A 19862-nucleotide genomic window follows, 5' to 3' on the forward strand; every position below is an offset into this window, starting at 1 on the left:
ATTACAATTTTCACAACAATAGTACGGTTCTACGTTAACCATTTTTTCAAATAATATTTGAGAAAATCCGATCCTATGGCAAGTAGAATCAAAATGTTGTGTATAAATATCTTCGATTTTCGATAGAAAATCTATAAATTCAAGGGGTGGTTTTACTATTTGGCAATTACTATATTGCTTTTCTGAAGTGAAGAAAAAATCTTCTTCAGTAATACCACCATCAAATCTTGGCAAGGGCATTAAACAATTATGTTGTTTAAAATATTTATAGTACAAATAACCGCAAAAATACACAAAAGCATTTTTATGTAGAAAGCTGCTTTCATCTACGTCCACATTTACCTCGATTTGTATATTTTGAAATGAGGTAGAATTGGTAGGTCTTGGTAAACTTTGAAAAGTTATATACATAAATATTTTTTTATAAAATTGGAAACATTTAATAATATATTGATACAGTAATTAATATTTTGGACAAAACTGATTAAATTTAATATTTAGGAATTTAAATAATCGAAAAATATTTGAACATTTATAAAAATATTGTTAAAGTTATAAATTTTAAAACCTAACACGGCAACACACTATAGCAGATTTGAGGCATTTGAACGTTTTAGTAGTAGAATATTTGGGGGCAACCCGTACCAAGTGACTAATTAGTAGCAGAATACTTGGGGGCAACCCGAACCAAGTGCCCAATTTGTAGTAGAATATTTAGGGGCAACCCGTACCAAGTGCCCGATTTGTAGTAGATTTTTGCGTATGTGTTGGTGAAAAATGAAGGATTGGTTACTTGTAGGTTTATACAATGGCTAAATGAATCATTTACTTTTTGGCATTTGGTGAAGTCAGTGTGGGCAAGGTGCTATACCATGGTGTGGGCTCACATATTCCATATATATTTGCTACAGTTTCAAAGAAATATAAGTTGTTCTAATTCGATATTTACTTGCTACAGTTTCAAAGAAATATAACTAATTTTATAGGATTACTTATTGTCCAATGCACGCTCATTTGCCGACATTTCCTGGGCATTCGAGTGCTATTTGCGGACAAAGAGAAAAATTTAACATATTTACCATTGGCTGGCTGTCCTTCAATGGCGCTAATCAAACTACAAATTGTTAAAACAATTGAAACGGTTGAAAAGTTAGTTTAGTTAAACAGCGGAGTAGCTGCATGCTTTGCAGGCGAACTATGAGTTTGTGTAGCACAATTAAATAATATTGGGTTCTAAGTACTGTCCAATGCACGCTCTTTTGCCGACATTTTCTTGGGCATTCGAGTGCTATTTTCGGACAAAGAGAAAAATGTAACATATTTACCAGTGGTTAGTTGTATTTTAATGGCACTAACCAACTTGAAAAATGTTTCAACAAATTAAAGACTTAGGAAAAGAATTTTTATATATAAATCTGGTTATTAGTATAGCATTTAAGTACTGATCATATGTTGGATTAAATGGAATTTTGATATAGAATTGAGTAATCGCTTTGTGCAAAAGAACCTTAAAACCATCAGACTTACAAATGTGCCATGCAAACCTACATAAGTATGTACAAATGCTGTAACAGAACATGGATGAACCTACACGAGCCCTTTTATACCCTTTATTGTAACAAAAATATAATTTTCGCATTACAGCCACTGCTATTTGAGCACGTGGTCTAACAACGTCATAATCAATACCTTATATATAGAATTTCTGGTCACTTGCAACAAATGTTTGTAGCTATATGCAATATACATACATACATATGTATTTACATACATTTACATTTTACATTTTTAATATAAGCATCGCATATTTGGATATTGTACCGCTGATATTAAATTGAATTGGTCGTTGAGTACAAAATATGGCAGTGTTATGTTCATCGCTGGTTATATTAAACGAATGAGTGATTTGAAATATGTACATTTTGTTTCGACAAATCTGGCAGTACAATAATTGATATTTTCCTGAGAAATAGTCTTGGCTATTAATTTCTAAAATTGTCTACTGTGGCCCACTGTATCTATATATGTATTAGACCTTACAATAACGCACATGAAAGCGTCTTACGAATACGTATGCACATACTTATATAAAAATTATCACGACTTTTCTTAACACAATATCGTTTGCCATTGAAAATGACGCTGTAAATAGTGCTCTGCGTAGAATGTTAATTGTTTGTTACGGTGGAATCATAAAACAAACCATAGAGTGACCCACGCAGCACAACACATGCAGGTAGAATTTCTATTGGTGGCCCATAGACTAAGCAGCACCCACATTTTCAATGCGATCACGAACAGAGCAATCAGTTAAAAATAAATAAAACAAGATTCAGGTAGGTAAAATGTCAAAGAATTACACTATGGCATGCTCAAACATACAAATGGTCTGTTTGTTTAGAACACATTGACGCATGCATACAAAGGCACCGTAGCAAAATTCGTTAGAACCGCATGCATTGTGCATTTGTGCAGCATGTTGCAAGTAAGAAAAGATTCCTTTAGAAAACGCTTCAGTTGGTTACTTGCATTGGCAGCAAGTAGACGGACAAATTGGACAATTCATAGGGGCGGGAAGTAGAACGAAGTGAAATAATTTTATTTTTCTGTGCAGTTTAAAAAATAAAAAAAAATGTTTTTAGAATACAGAGTAAGTACACAAAAATTATATTTTACAACGCAACGAGAAATTATTAGAATTTTTAATAAATTAATTGCAGATACTTTGCTTTTTAATTGTCTTGAAGTGGGCGCACACACAACAGGTGCCTACAATGTCGTACCCCCAGCGGCTATATTTCCATAAACTGCAAAAGTATCCCAGCTATAAGATTATAAATGCGCAAGAGGCTAGATTGGCAACAACCGAGCCGGCTGTTATAAGCACCGAGCTAGTGGAAGCTGTTACTACCACAAGCACTACAGCGCCACCAACAAACGCTTCTAGTACCGACGCCAGCACTAGCGACGTCACAACTAAACCTGCTATAGCACCACTTGAAATTTCCACAGGTAATACCATTTACACACCCGATGAGTTTCCACATGATTTGCTTGAAATTGCACGTTCAAAGCTTGGTCTAAAGAGTCTTGATGAAGTGCCCAGTATAAGTGAGCTTGCCGAGTTTCTTGGCACCGCCAATGCGACGGAGACCATTAAATATATCCGGCAGATGACAAATACAGAACAAGGTATCGCGCTGATAAAAGCCTACCTTGAATCGGCAGACTTCACTGATCGCACCGATGAGCAGCGTCGTCGTCAGCAACAACAACAGCAAAAGTCACAACAGGCGCTAAGTGTAACAACTACTGCTGAAACAAAGAAAAACAATTTTCTGGAACGTGTTGCTGCGTATTTTCATATTTACAATCTATGGCCGCAAAGAGGTAGCGCCGATGCGGCTGAAACGCGAAAGAATGTCGAGCAACAGCTAAGCAAATACATTAAACCGCAGTTGGCGTATAGAAAGCGAATGCAAGTGACAGCAACACATCAAACACACAACAGTATTGCACACCATAAGCCAATGTTGGTGCGTAATCCCTTACCTTATCACTATCCTGTGCCACTGCGCCCCATTGCCGACAATCGTGTGAGGCATAATGATGCTGTAGTCATGCCAATGGCACCACCGGTCGTCTTTTCGCCCGTACATTTGAACACACCTAAATTCTACGTGCCACCGCATATAGAGCTGGCACGCGCCACCAATATACCACCACAACAATTGCAAACGTTGTTGCAAAGCAAACCAAAACTGGCAGAATTAGCTGCCAAGGTGAGTCGTTTGCCGCTGACTAACGATAGTTCCACCCGTATTGATGAACAACTGTTGGTGGCGGTGAAGCGCGCCATCGAACAGGATGATGACTTGCGCAAATTGCTACAGAGCACCGCAGCTACACTCAAATAGCTGATTGTCGGCTTTTAATTGTATTTTAGCATAAATTAATTAAGACTATTGAATAAAATTTGTAGGGAGTTATATATTTTACAAACATATTTGTTTTTCATTTTATTATATAATTAACATAGATTTCTATACCATCGCGAACATATTATTCGTGTAACGCTGTGCATTTAGTCTTTAAGAAAAACAAGTTAAACTTTCAAAGCACTCATACAAACGCACACCAATCATTGTGAAATGCAAGTGTATGCGTACACACTTCTACATTTCATTGCCTAACTTAATAATTTTATTTTATAGCTAAATTGTATTTTTATTTGTTAATTTTGCGGCTTCAAGTGAACCATTTTAAAGTGTTGAAAAAGTCAATAGAGACATAAGTTAAATTTCATTACTTTTTCAATTAGAAATTTTACGGAAATTCATTGGATATTGGAAAGAAGATATAACAGTTCAAGGACAGTTTCACAATAGTTGAAATATATAAACAAGGAAGCCATAACATTGCAGACGTAACTTTCTGTTATGTATTCAAAGTTTATATACAACAATTATATGTACTGAAAATCGCAGATTTAGTCTAGAAAAGAAATATTCTTCACAGATGAAGTAGTTGTTATGAAATTTGGCCTCGAACCACAGTAAAATTAAACAAAAAAACATATTTATAAGAGCATACTAGTTTTCGTTTTTTTCTGGAACTGCAGAGTACTTCCAAGCAGCTTTTTCACTAGTTATTCGTCGAAGTTAGAATCCCCTCATGACTTTGAGACACCAACCAACGCAGGTCGTATACAACGTTCATGCAATTTGTAGCCTAATTTGGTGACAACAACAACAGTGCTGGGCTCGACAGTGGCATCATCCTGCAAAATAATATAATTTTTATTAAACATTACCACAACTATCGGAATATATACAGTATATACCGATTTCTACATTACAGAGAAAAATGTGTTGTCTATACATATACCTTTTCGAATAATGCTTCGTGCATATTTGGGTTAAATTTCTCGTTAAGTGGGTTGATTGGTTCCAAGCCATGACGTTTAAACACCTGCAACAGTGAAGCTTTAGTCATGGTCAAACCTTCGTATAGGTTCTTCAAATGTGGATTATTTTCGTTAAGCTAATGAAGAGAGCGAAATAAAATTTTGATTTATTATATAATTACATAATTTATTGCATAAGCCAGAAAAAAAACTTACTTCATCTTTCGGCACCGCGTCTGTGGCATGTCCGAGTATATCAGCTACCTCAAGCAGGTCTTTACAAAAGCTCTGTATGCCAAAAACTTTAGCATCAGCTATCTGTTTGGTGAGACGTGTACGCAGATTTTCACTGTCCGCTAGTGAACGTTTGTACTTATCTAATAATTCATCATTTTTTTCTTTCAAGTCATTCACTTCTTTGGATAGTATTTCGATTTCTTCTGTCAACTTCTTTGTCGCTTCAGCAACTGCGCCTTCCAATGGATTCGAGCCATCGGTATCTGACTGTTGTGGTTTTTGTGCGGAGTTTTCCGTGCTGTAGAAACGCAACGCTGGTCTATATCAAATAAGAAACTTTTGATTATAAAATAGGGCTCTAAACGTATACTGGAGTCACCACAAATAATGTTTTTGCAATTTATTGCTTTATTACGTCACAATAATCTTATCACATTGTCATCACACCTCTACTTTGGTCTACCCCACAAACACCCAGCAACACTGGGGCTGCTGGACCGGCGATAATGTGCTTACCTCGTCGCCAACACGTTTTGGCTCTTCACAGCAGCTGCATAACGATTTGCAAGCGTAAACAACGAAATAGTTCTCCTTGACATTTTCTTCTTTTTTGTACTTTATCTTATAATGACAAAGTCGTGCTTTTTATTTTCCTATCGCGTTTTTCAAACACTATTAAATTTTCTTTATTTTACAGAATATTTCTTGTGCAATCCGAATCTGGCAATGAATATTCAACTCTGACAGCTGTAATTGTCAGTAAAGAATTCAGTGTGCAGCGACCTCTGTTATTTACATTAGTTGATTGTGCATAACGTTGGCTCTAAAACTGTTTAATAGAAAATCGTTTTTTCATTTATTTTAAATAAATGTGGAATAAATTGAAAAGTGTAATCTAGTTCTTGGTTAAATTATATGCGCTTTGAGTGTTTCATTTTGAGCATTAGTTATGTTCGTAATGTTAAGCTCCAGCATCCTGGTTTCAAATGCTCGCTATAATTTGAAATCAATAATCGATAACACTATACAATCTCTTTGTTTTTGAATTACGTTGCAGTTCAATTTATTTCGCAGCATTTTGTTTCCGGCGGACAACTCTCTATATAAGGATAGTATGAAGAACTACGTAGTATATACACATATTATTGTAAGCGCTGTTATCATATCAGTTGACCTTAAGATTTGTGAAAGTTTCTTTACAAAGCAGAAAGTGTTTTCCGCGCATACTAATTGTCAAGCCACTACACCAAACTAATCTGAATAAGACATTTGAGAAAGTTGTGCTATCCGATCGGCAAGTGTTTGAAGTCTTCTGCTCATTTGCATTCCTTTCATTTTGCAGGTGGTTTTCCGTGACTAGTTGGAAGATCGCTTCAAAGAAGTTCGATAGCCTTAATTTGCATATCCTTTGTATGCATTTACATATTTTTTATATGCACATACTTATGCACATATTTTATAAATAGAAAACACATTGCATGCAAATTGCTGCACAGCATCACATACCTAGAAAAGCGCCTGCATAATTGCCTCTAAAGATTTGAAAAATGCATAAATTGTTTTAATCGTGTGCAATAAATTTAAACAACGCGCTTAATAAAATAATAACTAAATGGAAAATGGTTAAATAAGCTTCTAAACTTTATGGGTGCGCCTTTGAAGTGTTGCTCGTTGTTATGGTTGTGTAGATTGTGCTTAACAAAACGGAACTAATACTCATTTGAATATAATAAATGGTTTGTGTATGTCATCACGACTGACATATGTATGTATGTCCATACAAATTTACTATATTTATTTTTCCATGTATGTTGCCGCTTTAGCAGCTATTTATGCACGTACCTGTGTTTGCAACGGACAACTTAATTATAAATTTTACTTTCATTGCATTAATAATTGCTGTACTGTGGGCTAACCAACTTGCCGCAGGTCGTTGCCAGCTACCTTGATTTTATAGTAGACGCAAAATACGAGCAAATTCACGCCCCATATAGTTACATATGTATTTACGTTGGCACTTTCGAGTGAATGCCTTGAATTTGATGCATATCGTTTGCGGCAATAAGTAAAATTTACACGTCACTTTGCAAAAAAATTAAAAAAAGAAACAAGAAAAAGTGTTAACTTCGGCTGCACCCAAACTTTAATACCCTACACATGTGAGAAATGCACATGTAGGAAGCCTGACAGGTTTAAAAAGAGTTTTATCTCGATTTTTATCGATCAGTTCGTATGACTGCTATATGCTATAGTGGTCCGATCTGTACAATTTCTTTGGAGATTATAGCGTTGTCTTGAACAATATTGTGTTCCGAATTTGGTGAAGATATTTTCTCAAATAAAAACGTTTATCATACAAGAATATGATTTCGATCGTTCAATTAGTATGACAGCTATGTACTATATATGCTATAAATGTCCGATAACGTCGGTTTCGACAAATGAGCAGCTTCTTGGGGAGAAAAGACAGTGAGCAAAGTTTCAGATCGATATCTCATAAACTGAGTGACTAATTCGCGTATATACAGATGGACAGACGAACGTGGCTAAATCGACTTAGGTCATCACGCTGATCCTTTGCAAGTATATATACTTTATAGGGTCTCCAACGTTTCCTTGTGAGTATTACAAACTTCTTAATAAGCTTAATATACCTTGTTTAGGATATAATAAAAATAAAATCCAGTGAAAAAGGTGTAGTTTACGCATGACGGCATGAATTAGCGAATTTTTATTATGCTCATTAAAAAATTTACTTTTAAATCATTAAAAACATAATAGCAATTTAAAGTATAGAAAGTGACATTGAAATGGCTTTGAAAACGCACAGGTTATGTGATTTTGAACTTCGAGCATACGTTGTGCCACTGTGCGCAAAACGAGCAAGAAAAGTGATACCTAAAGAGCACATTTGGTACAGACCCAACTCCTGAAAATCTAGTAGACTAATGATTGAATCCAAAGATACGTGGAAAGCGGTGTGCGAAATAGCCGAAAAAAATCCAAAAGCCTGGGAACAGCAGTGCATAAGAGGACTCCAAAATTAAACGGACTAAGAGGACGCGGATCAGACAAATCGTCTTTATTAGCCAGCGTAGCCACTGTTTCTTAATTCGCTGTACTAAGTCAATGTCGTCGTATATCTCGTACAGATAATCGTTCTATCGACTGTAGTATTCGCCGTTGCCAATGCGAGGATGGAACCATGGGTAGAAGTTCACGCAAGTGAAGAAGATTCTTCGAACGCCATTCACTTGGGAGTGGCCAGAAACGAATCTTTTACATACGGCTCAGGTACCTCACGACTTCCGGTCTTGGACCAAGTGTCCTCTAGGTAGCTAAAAAACATGATGGCGAGCTAAAGTGAGAAGGCAAAAAATCTCTTCCCATGGGTGTCCGCTGGGTTTGGGACCCGCCACGTAAAAACCACCCCAGTGAAAAGAAAAATCAAACAAATACCAAAGAATGAGTAATGCTCGAGAATTCTCCCGACGTAATATTTGAGGTTGCGACCAGAAGAATCATTACATAATGATAGGATGTTTAGTTCGGATTAGAGTTCTACACTGTCGTGCGGTCGGGATTTCGATACTTTGTGCTCGTAAAAAAATCACTATCAGTTCATATTAATGACAGTTTAGTGAGCAATTGGAACTTCTGCTACTTTTGATTCATATTTGCAGGATCCTAGATAGGATAGCTTTGAAAAGGTTGAAATGTCTGTATTCAGAAAAGAACTAATGTAGGTAAATAAGTCTAATATTGCTGACTTCTTTAGACATTTTTTTTATTCCTTTTCTTTGTTAGTTAAGCTGGCGATAAAGAGAAGACCTTGATCATAAGAAAAAAGAAAATCGTTGAAGGAGTAAGGTTCAGCAGGGTAAAGTGGCCGTCCGTGCCTATCTGTTCAGAGATCGTTAACCCTTTGGCCGTCTTCTAGACCTCAAGAAGTTTACGGCAGAACTTCGAAAGTGATCGGTAGGCTTTTGCTTTGCTAATGAACAAGGGCCTACAGGACCTTAATCCAATGATAAAATGAACGTCGTAAGACATCACTAAAGTCATTCCCAAATCACCAACTTCTTAGAGTGTATAGACTCACATTGATCTCGTAGGGAAATGAGCCAGATTGTCAGAAAATGTCATTTAATCAGCCGATCCGGCATGCAGGGCGGAAAAGCTGCAACTATTTCGGCATCCCTTTCATTCGAACCTCGGACATGCAGTTTTTTAATCCAGTCCGAATGTTTAGCAATACCAATCGATTAAGTACGCTCTTCCATGAAAAATAGAATGAAACGAAAGGCCTATTTAGCAATAACGAATGCCAACAACAACAGCAAAAAGGTGAAATAGTATTTATTTTAGGCGAGCACCTATAAGGAGTTCTACATACAGATTCACTTGTGGAAACACGCGCCAGGTGAGACAGCATTGCACACAGACACATACACACACATGCACATAAAATTGCGTGTATTTTATACAGAATTTATGGGTATGAGACTCAAGTATTTATTTATACATGCGCTATAATGTATGTTTGTATGTATGCTTATGCGTGTGTGTGGTTATGCATCGGCAACTAACCGATCGCCACCGCAAATAATGAACGTTCGAACAGGAGGAGGCTTGTTACTTCGCACAATTTCAAGATCAACACTGTTGGCGGCGCGAACACAAACCGCAACCAGGTAAACTCTACCGTCTGTGGGGCGTTGCGCGGGCTGCGGCGGTGCAGCGGTTGGTTGGCGTTGTGGTGTTAGCGACAGCACTGGAAATGCTGCTGACATTGCTGTTGTTTTGCTGTTACTATACTGTGTATGTTGTTGCTTGTTTTTGTTTGTTTTGTTGTTGTTGTTGCAATTGTTTTATGCTCATTGTCTTAACTGTTGCTGCCGATCATTGTTATTGTGCTCATTGCTAATGCGCGTATTGTTAAACGTATGGTTGTTGTTGTTGTTGTTTTTGCAACTATTTGCCGCAGCGCCGTCGAACGCTGCGTCCAATTGCGCGAACAAGATCACTGCGCAAGTAGAAAGAAAAAATCACCACAAAAGTGAGTGAAAAAAATGTAAAATAAAAAGAAATAAATTGAGAAAATGTAAATATTTTTTTGTGCTGAATTCAGAATTTTCACAAACACACGGTCATACATACAAACATACGTGACGGCGGGTGACTATATAGTACCTATACGGGCGTACATGCATAATGCAGATTGGCATACACACACACACAAACGCAAGCGTATATATTTTCAATGTGGCTTTGTGTGTTTATAGTATTATAGCTACAGCTATGTGTATGTATGTATGTATGCATATAAATTCTTACTTATACCCGTGTCCATATGTATCTAAGCGATCTCTAGAAGGCATTGTTGTTATGATCAATGTGGCATTGTTGTTGCCACAGCCGCTGCTGGCGTTAACGCAGTTGCTGGCATTGTTACTATTGTTGTTGTTGCTATTGTTGTTATTATAGTTGTTGCTATTGTTTTTGCTGTTCATGTTGTTGTTGTAATTTTTGTTGCTATTGTTGTTGTTGCTGCCATTGCTGCCACTGTTGTTTTTGTTGTTATTGTCGTTGTTGTTATCCCTATTGTTGTTGTTCTTGTTGTTGCTACTGCTGCTGTTGTCGTTGTCGTTGTTGTTCTCGCTGTTGCTACAAAATTCTACAATTTTGGTGTTAAACTCAACAGTTTGCTGCAGCAAACGCATCAGTACAAATTCGACTTCAACTGCGTTCGGTTGTGCTATCGGCTCGAGTGTGTGATACCGAAAATATTTCGTATACCGAAATCGTGTATGGAAATTCGCTGTGAAACGGCGTTTACATAAATCAATAATTTGAATAAATATATGCTTGTATATAGACTTCCTCTACGGCAGATTTGCGTCTGCAAAAAATACACACACACACACATGCAAACAAACACACAGATATGCTGATTTGAAAGCAGAAGTGTTGCGGAATTCAAAAATAAAAACTAAAAAAAAATAAAATAAAAATTAAATACAATAAAATAAAAAAGTTTAATAAAAATAAAATAATAAAACTAAAATAAAAATAAAAAATAGAAGAAAAAAAATAAACAATTCAAATAAAAAATAAAATAAAACAATAAAAATCCCAAGTGAGTATTAAAACAGGGTCAATTGTGTCTGCACATGGCTGAGTACAAGTGCACTTAGCAGACTAGTTTGCATGCGAGCTGGAGTTTCGGCTGTGTTGTTGCACCCACAAACTGTTATAGAATAAAGCCTTACCAGACGCTCTAGTTCTAATATAAAGCGCAAAATTCTAAGCTTGCGTATCTGTAAATTATTTCTAAAAATTAACTTGCTTGTGTACGCATCAAATTCAAAACACTTGTATCTACTAATTTAGATTTTTCAAAAAAAAAAATAAACAATAGTTTCGCGTACGATTTTCCAATATACAAGTAAATTCACACGCCCCTGAGTTAGCGTCGCTAATTATCAGCAAATCGTTGGAGGAAAATGAAGGAGGAAGATCTGATTATGGCGCGTGCTTTGGTGGCCGAGCAAGCAGCAGCGGCGGCCGCGGCAGCAGCCGAGTCTTCGGCAACATTAGCAATGATGGGCGCGTCGCTCAATCAACAGCAGGCCTCGCCTGGCGCCTCGCCAGCACCCTTGCGGCGCACACGTGTCGCTGACTTGATCGAGAAACGTAATCAATTCAGGTGAGTCCATGAGAATATTCATAATTTAACAAAATTTAATATTAGCATAAAAGATTTCAAGACATAAACTATCGAAAGGAAGCGTTAAAGATAAGTCATGAGTAGTTTCAATAGTTCGCATAGTATTGCGCTTCTTCTTCTACTTTTTTTAATGTCGCAAGTCCAACAAAAGACAGTTCCTATTCCTGTTCCTATTATGAAGGGCATATGCCAGTTACGAGTACTCAACTCAATTCCATAACTTTTCTGCAATCAACGCCTGAAACATTCGTAAAAATAAGTTATTTTAACTGTGAACTCAACACTAGTTAAGCGGTGTCTAGATACCAGTCACAGCAGTATTGCAGGAAACTGCAAGAAGTTGCAAGGCTGATGAGCTTGCTGGGTCACTAGCTGCCGTATGGGCACTACTGAATGGTTGGGCCTTAGACCAGCTCAGCAAGCGTTGGTCAACTACTAGCAAATGTGCATTTGGAAGGTCCTTTGGCCTAAGGTAAATCGTAAGATCTTCGTCCTCAGCTAAGTCCACCTTTTAAGAGTTGTAGCAGTACTAACTCTGCGCTGTTTCATCGATACTTATGTGGTTGGATTGATTACCGGATAACAGTTGATTAAACTGCGTGGAAGAATATGAGGTGCAACATTTTAACACTTCCTTCTCGATTGTCCGACTTTGCCAAGCAGTTACATTGATTTGTGTTCCAAGCAGCTTCTTCGATATCTATATATGTATCTACCGATATCTACCCAACTGCTGGAGTTTTAATCTGGCTTCACGAAGAACTGTGCAGTTTAAGTGTGATCCCTCGTTGTATTGAGGGATCAAACATCTTACCCAACCCTAGTCTGATTGTGAGCTTTGGTCGATAAAACTTTGTTGTTGCCGCTCTCTAAGTCCTTGGCCCGTTGAAAGTCGGGGACTTAGAGCCGACTTTCATGGGAGGGACCTTCTGTTCTCGTGCTATGCTTTGGCATAGTTCAAACCATGCTTTCATAACGTATGAGATCTATGGGGTGCTCACCGGAAGTACGTGACGAATTGCAGTACCGATATTGTGCCATTTCTGGTGCTCGTGGTCTTAGTTATCGACGGGTTTTAAAGTATCATTTTGGTTATCGGATTACAAAAATTTGAACAGCTTTCAATTAGACTATTTTGCTTTATTGGCGTAGACACATTGCGGTTTATTAAGCCATGTTGAGCCGCGTCATCTCCATTATTTGCATACATTATGGAATTATTCACGTGTCGCGGTTATGAAAATTTGCATATGTAAAGAAATCTATTTTCAGACAATTCAGAGTTAAATTTAAAAATTACATATATACAAATTCTTTCAAGCCGAAGGCTTCATACTCATACATACATACATACATTTCCATGTAGACTATTTATGCACAAACATACAACATCCGGTTTATTATATTTCTGTCTGGTTCATTCCTCGTTTTCAATCAGCTACAGAAGGTCTCGCCATTTTTTTCTTACTTTGTGAACCGTTAAAGAAAGCAAGAGACCGAGATATTTTGGTGGAGACTTTAGTTACTCTCTTTCTCAGATTTTTCACTAAAAAAGTGAATGCCTAAATAATGACAGACTCTTAAGCCTCTGATCAAACTAAATTTGAGACGACAGGCTTTTATCTAGTAGATAATGCATGTTTTTTGGCTACCCAGAGCAGGGTTGGTCCAAGACCGGAAGTCGTGAGCTGTTTGAACCATAGTTACTGCATAGGTATCTACGGCATTAAAGAAGAAGAATTGTCAAAGTTGTATGGAGAAAGGTGAGGTGGAAACAGGCGGGCGTTGGAAACAATCCTGCAGTCATAAGTATCTTCGCCGAACCTAACGAAAGTGATGTTTAGGCATCACATTGGATCCACGTTCTTAGCTGTTCAAGTGTGATTATTGTTTTTTTGGGGGGTGAACTTATAACTTGACCTACCCAAACCTAACTCAACTTAAATTAAAGTAACCTAACCTAATGTTTGGGATGCTTTGCTTTAAATATTAGCTAATCTCCATGTTTAATGGTCTAAATATCGAATATGTGGAGGTTGTTAATATTTTATGGATGAAAAATAATAAAAAACAGTAAAAAATTCTCTGGGGAATCCTTCGAGCCGGATTTGAACCAGCGACCTATGGATATCTGCTTCAATCTCACTTGAAATTATTCCTCTACAGTCCACCGCTCTACCAACTGAGCTATCGAAGGCTTATTCTCTACAACGAGTAATTTCTCATTTCAACGCCAGCATAAACTCAAATATGATTGTTGCCATACAACAAATACAATAATTATAGCGGCTAATGCTGCCATTTTGTCGCTTATAAAAGATATAAATTAAAACATTTTTTTTAATAAATATCTAAAAATATATATGTACATACTTGCATAAAAAACCTACACATATAATCACATATTGCTTGAACAGAAACTAGTTGAAAGTCCAAATATAACTCATACTCACCACTAGTCCCCGTCAGATGTCACGCTGGTATATTATTTAAAATTTTGAGGTTTTCAAACAGCTGATATCAATCGGTTGTTCTCTTTTGATTATTGCTTCGTGCAGTTGTCACTATTTTGCTGTTTTGCTGCCATTATCTTATTCGTGTTGTGTGACAAATCGTGATACTAAACTTTTTCTTTAATTGCGCGACGTTTTTTACGCTTGTTGAAGAAATTTATTATACTTTTTTTGTAATAAAACAAATATGCAATGATTTGCAAATAAAAGTGAATACAAGTGTGCGTGTTTAAATCGGAAAAAGGGAAGAATTGTGAAATCAGCTTAATATATACTTTGTAAACGCTGCAACTCCGCCCCGCCGACCTCTTCACCTATAAAGGCTGAAAGAGAGTGATTAAGAAAAATCCCAATCGGAAACTGGCTAATGTCAAAGACATGTAAATTTTAAGCAGTTACATCTGCAGCGGCTAAAGGTGACTTCAAAGTTATGAAGGGTACATACAATTCCATTGATTAGAATCTAATATTAACTCATACTTAAGTGTAACATTTCAAAGCCTCCATTTACATTCTCAATGCTTTAAAGCACACACACACACACATGCACGGACACAACTGAACAATAAGTACTTCCGTCTGCGCCAATTGTCATATTGCATTGTGTTTAACAACATTAAAAAAAATACAAAAAATACAATAAACACTTATATTACACAAATACCATTTTTACAACAACAAGATTAAATAAAAAATAGAAACATTAAACATTAAACACTAAACAAAAATGTCGCAGTCCGCCAGCAGTAATGTGAATGGTCGTAAGAATAGCTCAGCCGCCGTGGAGTGCATACCATCGGCCACAAATGCGGCTGCTGCGGCAGCCTACAAGGAACACCAAACACTGTGCATTAATCGCAACAGTGTCGGTGATGGCAGCAACGCTTCATCAGCGCCCAATGTGGGGGCAATGCGTGAATGGTGGTAAGTTCATCTTGTGTACATATACTATATAACACCTAGACGCTATGAAAGGAAAGTCAAAAGGAAATTTGCGTACATATTGTTTACCTGCCGCTCTCTTATCTACTACATACACATGTTTATATTATAGCTACTGTTCCGATATTGTTGCTTTGTTTATATTTCGTGATTGCGTGAAATAGCCTACTCATGGTAACTGTTTATGGTATACCTAGTCACAATTCTAACGTGATCGTCATATGTTATGTGCGAAAATATAATTATAGTACAATTGCATGATTTTGTAATGTTGCTGTGAGTAGGAAAATTTTACAGTTAGCTAGCTATTTATTAGGTTAGGATAATTGACTCAATTAACGTGTAATTTAGATATAAACTACGGCGTTCTGTAGAAGATTTGTTGGATAGTGGCAATTAGCAAGTGAACTGCTATTTTTCATCTTAGCGAAATTTCTTAAAGGGGTAACTAAAGCCTGGCGCGTTTTTTGTCAGGTCAGTTTGTATGGCAGCTATAGGCTATTGTGGTCCGATTCATCTGGAGATTATAGCGCTGCCTTTGGTCCATTTCATTCATTCCAAATTTCATGAAGATATCTTCTCAAAGAAAAAAGTTGGCGGTACACAAAAGTAAAGTTCGGCATTTTCGCAAATTTTTTAACTTGTTCGATTTTTTTTTTAAATAAATCAAACAATTTTAAAAAGCGCTATCGCCCTAATAATTACTTGTTATCTTATCTAATAAGGAACAGGTGTAGTGCTAATTGCTAAAAATAAAAAAAAAAGTTATGTAAATGACACTTGATATAACACCGATAGCAAAATCAAAGTATACATAACGCTAGCAAAAGTATGGCTAATTAAAAGAATATTTATTTGACGTTTTACTACTTTATCTAAAAATGAAAAAATTACATAAAGTGATCGTGCAAAGCGTATAAAAATACTCGTCTACTAAGGTAACATTAGTTGAAGTAATCCAGAATATTAAGTTAAGGCTGCACATATGATCGACGGGGTCGGATCGTAGAGAGAGGGGTGTCAGTTGTGTAGGATTAGCTGGGCATGCAAAGAGCTGCTTACAGTCATGCTGGGACTCGTTGCATGCTGGACATATGTATATTTGTTATGTCGGGGTCGATTCTAAATAAGTGGGAGCTTAACCTGCTACAGTATCCATAACGAAGCTGCGCATGGACCACTCTCGATTTTCGCGGGAACTCGAGCTCGTTCTGTTGTTGTTTTAAAGGTTTCTCAATCCCCGTTAGAATGGTAAGGGTTATCTGTGTTGTCGTCGACGTCATCTAAGGAGAGGCCCAGGAAACGTGCTGTTTCCACGGGGTCGGATCAAAGGGAAAAGTGAGTTAGATGAGTAGGGTTGGCAGGGGATGCAAAGAGGTGGTCAGTGTCATGCGGAGACTCGTTGCATGCAGGACATATATTGGATATGTCGGGATCTATTCTGGATAAGTAGGAGTTTAACCTACTACAATATCCAGAACGAATCTGCGCCAGGATCACTCGCGGCAACTCGTGCTCTTCGTCTGCGATTGGTGGTGGTTTCAATCCAAGTACGCCATACACTAAGAGGGCTTCGATGAAGGTGTTTATGGATCCACTGTGAATGGCGGCCAGTGCATGTCTAAAGTTAGTTGGCCCCAAAGTCTGGTCGGTGTATTGTTTCATGTCGTCGACGTAGTTGAGAAAGGATTTCTTGATACTCCTAGGAGGTGGTTCCGCTCCAAGCAGGAGACTACAGAGATTATTTCTGTTGTTGTTGTTTTAGCGGTTAGCTAATCCCCATTAGGATGGTAAGGGTTGTTTGTGTTGTCGTCGAGGTCATCTAACGGTAGGCCCAAGAAACGTGCTGTTTCGACGGGGTCGGACCAAAGGGAAGAGGGTGTTAGATGGGTAGGGTTTGTGGGGCATGCAAAGAGGTGGCCAGTGTCATGCGGAGACTCGTTGCATGCAGGACATACATTGGGTATGTCGGGGTCGATTCTGGATAAGTAGGAGTTTAACCTGCTACAGTATCCAGAACGAAGTTGCGCTAGGGTCACTCGCGTTTCTCGCGGCAACTGGAGCTCTTCGTCTGCAATAGGTGGTGGTTTGACTCCAAGAACGCCATTCACGGGAAGGGAGTCGGTGAAGGTGTTGATGGCTCCAGTGTGAATGGCGGTCAGTGCCTGTCGAAAGTTAGTTGCGTCCGAAGTCTGGTCGGCGTACTGTTCAATGTCGTCGACATAGTCGAGGAATGACCTCTTGATGCTCCTGGGAGGCGGTTCCGCTCCAAGCAGATGGCTGCAGGGGTGATTCCTACGGAAGCAACCAAGCAGGAACTGCCTGGAGAGGAGTTGATTACGCTCCTTTACAGGAAGCATGCGCGTCTCATTATGGAGGTGTTCAACGGGAGACATCAAGAGGCATCCCGTCGTGGTCCGGAGTGCTGTATTTTGGCAGGTCTGAAGTTTCCTCATCTGCGTATCACTGCATCCAGGCGACCATATCGGTGCTGCGTAGTTCAGGATCGGCCGGTAGATTGCCTTGTATGTTGCCAACAACATTTCTTTGTCTTTTCCCCATGTACTGCCGGCTAACGACTTGAGGATTTTGTTGCGGTTCTGTACCTTGGCGATAATCGCGGTCGTATGGGGAGAGAAGGAGCATAGACTTTCGAATGTTACACCTAAAATCTTAGGGTTATTGACAGTCGGACGCCATGCAATATTAAGTTCAAGTCTATACTCCTTCGTCCAGTTTGTGAATATAGTCGCTGTGGATTTGGGTGAAAGTTGGAGGTTTCGTGCAGTGAGGAAACGAGAAAGGTCGGAGAGGTAGCTGTTTACTTTCGAACACATGCCATCGATTCCATTGCCCGACGTCAATATCGTGCAGTCATCAGCGTACGAGGTTATGGAGACCCCCTCTGGTGGTTGAGGGAGTTTCGAGATATAGAAATTAAACAGTAGCGGGGAGAGGACACCACCCTGCGGAACCCCCTGTTTAATTCTTCTAAGTTTAGATGTTTCAAAGCACCCAATGCTCCTTAACTAGGTCCTCACTATGCAGGAGTTCGATGGATGACATCAAGTTTCATTCTGTCCGGAGTGCAATGTTCTCACATTTTTACAGCGTCCTCGTCTGCGTTTCACTGCATCCTGGCGATCATATTGGTGCGGCGTAGTTAACGACCGGCCAGCCGATTGTTCATTAGTCATGAGCAACTTTGCGTTAGCAATAGTAATAGTAACACCACCCGTGGCACTGTTTATTTGTTATAAGTTTTCACAAACTTTTTGTTCTTTTTGACCACAAGGAAGCTTATAAATGTATGAATAGTAATACTTTCGCTTGATAACGACACCTTTGATCGCAAGACAGTGTCAATAATAAACAAGTGTTTTCAGATTTATAATCACAGTAGCAAAGTTGTAGGCTTACTTGTTTATAAATATACATAACGGGTTTTTCAATAAGAGAGCTACAAAAGTTTAATTCCTGTGAAAGTATATTCATTGCCATTATGTATGGAACTCGATTTTTTTTTGCATGGCCACCATCGGCACGTTTGCAGAAGTCCGGACGCTGAACCCAATTTTCGACGGTTTTCAAGCGTAAATCATCCGATGCTGCAGCTATTTCACGTTCGATATCATGGACATCGCACTAAACTTTGTTTTCAATAAATCGATTGTGACACTCACTGTAGGGCTTGCAGTGCCGTCCTGTTGGAACCACATGTTGTCCAAGTCCATATCATCCACTTCGAGCCAAAAATATTCGGTTATCATTGAGCCGGTCTTGATCATCACGGAAGAAGTACGGCCCAATGACGCCGCTGGCCCATAAACCGCACTAAACCGTTTTTTCGGGATGCAATGATGCATGGAGTACGTGTGGATTTTTGCCGGATCAATAACGGATATTTTGCTTTTTGACGAAGCCATTCAGCCAGAAATGCGCCTCATCGCTGAAGATGATTTTCCGATGAAAATCCGGATCATTCTCAAGTTGTTGCTTTGCCCAATTCACGAACATACGACGATTCTGGCGGTCAAGCGTTTTCAGTTCTTGCGCCAATTTGATCTTGTAAGGGTCTAGGCCAAGATCTTTTCGCAAAATGCGGCACAACGACGTCACAGAGATGCCCAACGCTTGCGAACGACGTGTGAGAGACTGATTTGGGTCTTCCTCTTTGTCTCACTGGCACGGCAACATTTTGCACTGTGCCTGTCGATTCAAATTTTTCCACTAGATCCTCAATTGTTGTTCTGACAGCACGATTATGACGACCATAAATTGGACGTAGCGCCCTTAAAGTTGAGGCCACTGACTCCGAATTTCGGTTGTAAATTTTAATTTCGACTCCTTGTTGGATCGTATATCTTTTCATGATGAATTGGCAAATCTTACTGCCGGAAAAATATGGCTTCGTTTGCCGTCCCTATCGGTCTAAATTTGTAGCGTCCCTATTGAAAAACCCATTATTTATATTTTATAAGTAAATATGTGTGTATTTACCCTTATAAAGGGTGATTTTTTAAGAGCTTGATAA

At 38.4% G+C, this 19862-nt stretch overlaps 3 protein-coding genes and 1 non-coding gene across 7 annotated transcripts in view; 2 read left to right on the plus strand and 2 right to left on the minus strand.

The window, feature by feature from the left end:
• Nucleotides 1-1840: 1840 nt before the first annotated feature.
• LOC105228426 (uncharacterized) lies at nt 1841-4104 on the plus strand. 2 transcript variants are annotated; one of them, XM_049453635.1, is made up of 3 exons: nt 1841-2336; nt 2402-2650; nt 2721-4104. In XM_049453635.1, exons 2-3 carry the CDS (start codon nt 2633-2635, stop codon nt 3915-3917), a joined length of 1215 nt encoding a protein of 404 aa, XP_049309592.1. In that variant the 5' UTR covers nt 1841-2336; nt 2402-2632; the 3' UTR covers nt 3918-4104. The 2 variants fall into 2 exon arrangements, with proteins under 2 accessions (XP_049309592.1, XP_029407043.2); XM_029551183.2 differs by having other exon boundaries at nt 1841-2650.
• On the minus strand, nt 3971-5896 carry LOC105228425 (grpE protein homolog, mitochondrial). Its single transcript, XM_011208250.3, has 4 exons — nt 5660-5896; nt 5123-5462; nt 4888-5043; nt 3971-4780 (listed from the first exon to the last, which is right to left on the minus strand). The coding sequence occupies exons 1-4, from the start codon at nt 5740-5742 to the stop codon at nt 4673-4675; spliced, it is 687 nt and encodes a 228-aa protein (XP_011206552.1). The 5' UTR covers nt 5743-5896; the 3' UTR covers nt 3971-4672.
• Nucleotides 5897-11483: 5587 nt separating this feature from the next.
• Nucleotides 11484-19862, plus strand: part of LOC105228428 (NAD kinase) — a 51590-nt gene continuing 43211 nt past the window's right edge. Inside the window, exon 1 of one of the 3 annotated variants that reach the window (XM_049453623.1) lies at nt 11484-11852. In XM_049453623.1, coding sequence (XP_049309580.1) covers nt 11650-11852 — 203 coding nt within the window. In that variant the 5' untranslated portion in view covers nt 11484-11649. Of the gene's footprint in view, nt 11853-14496; nt 15311-19862 lie in introns of those variants that run through there. The other 2 variants (XM_011208254.4, XM_049453625.1) reach the window with 2 other exon arrangements.
• Trnay-gua (transfer RNA tyrosine (anticodon GUA)) lies at nt 13967-14070 on the minus strand. Its single transcript has 2 exons — nt 14034-14070; nt 13967-14002 (listed from the first exon to the last, which is right to left on the minus strand). It is a non-coding gene; the product is annotated as a tRNA-Tyr (tRNA).

Source organism: Bactrocera dorsalis, chromosome 3, assembly GCF_023373825.1.
Source record: "Bactrocera dorsalis isolate Fly_Bdor chromosome 3, ASM2337382v1, whole genome shotgun sequence".
NCBI classification, from domain to species: Eukaryota; Metazoa; Arthropoda; class Insecta; order Diptera; family Tephritidae; genus Bactrocera; species Bactrocera dorsalis.

Bases quoted from the DNA above. Each gene is read 5' to 3' on its own strand.
- LOC105228425 (XM_011208250.3), bottom strand. From the start codon at position 5,742: ATGTCAAGGAGAACTATTTCGTTGTTTACGCTTGCAAATCGTTATGCA. The intron at 5,044-5,122 runs GTAAGTTTTTTT...TCTCTTCATTAG, and splicing joins ACGCGGTGCCGAAAGATGAA to CTTAACGAAAATAATCCACA. The intron at 4,781-4,887 runs GTATATGTATAG...ATTATTTTGCAG, and splicing joins ACGAAGCATTATTCGAAAAG to GATGATGCCACTGTCGAGCC.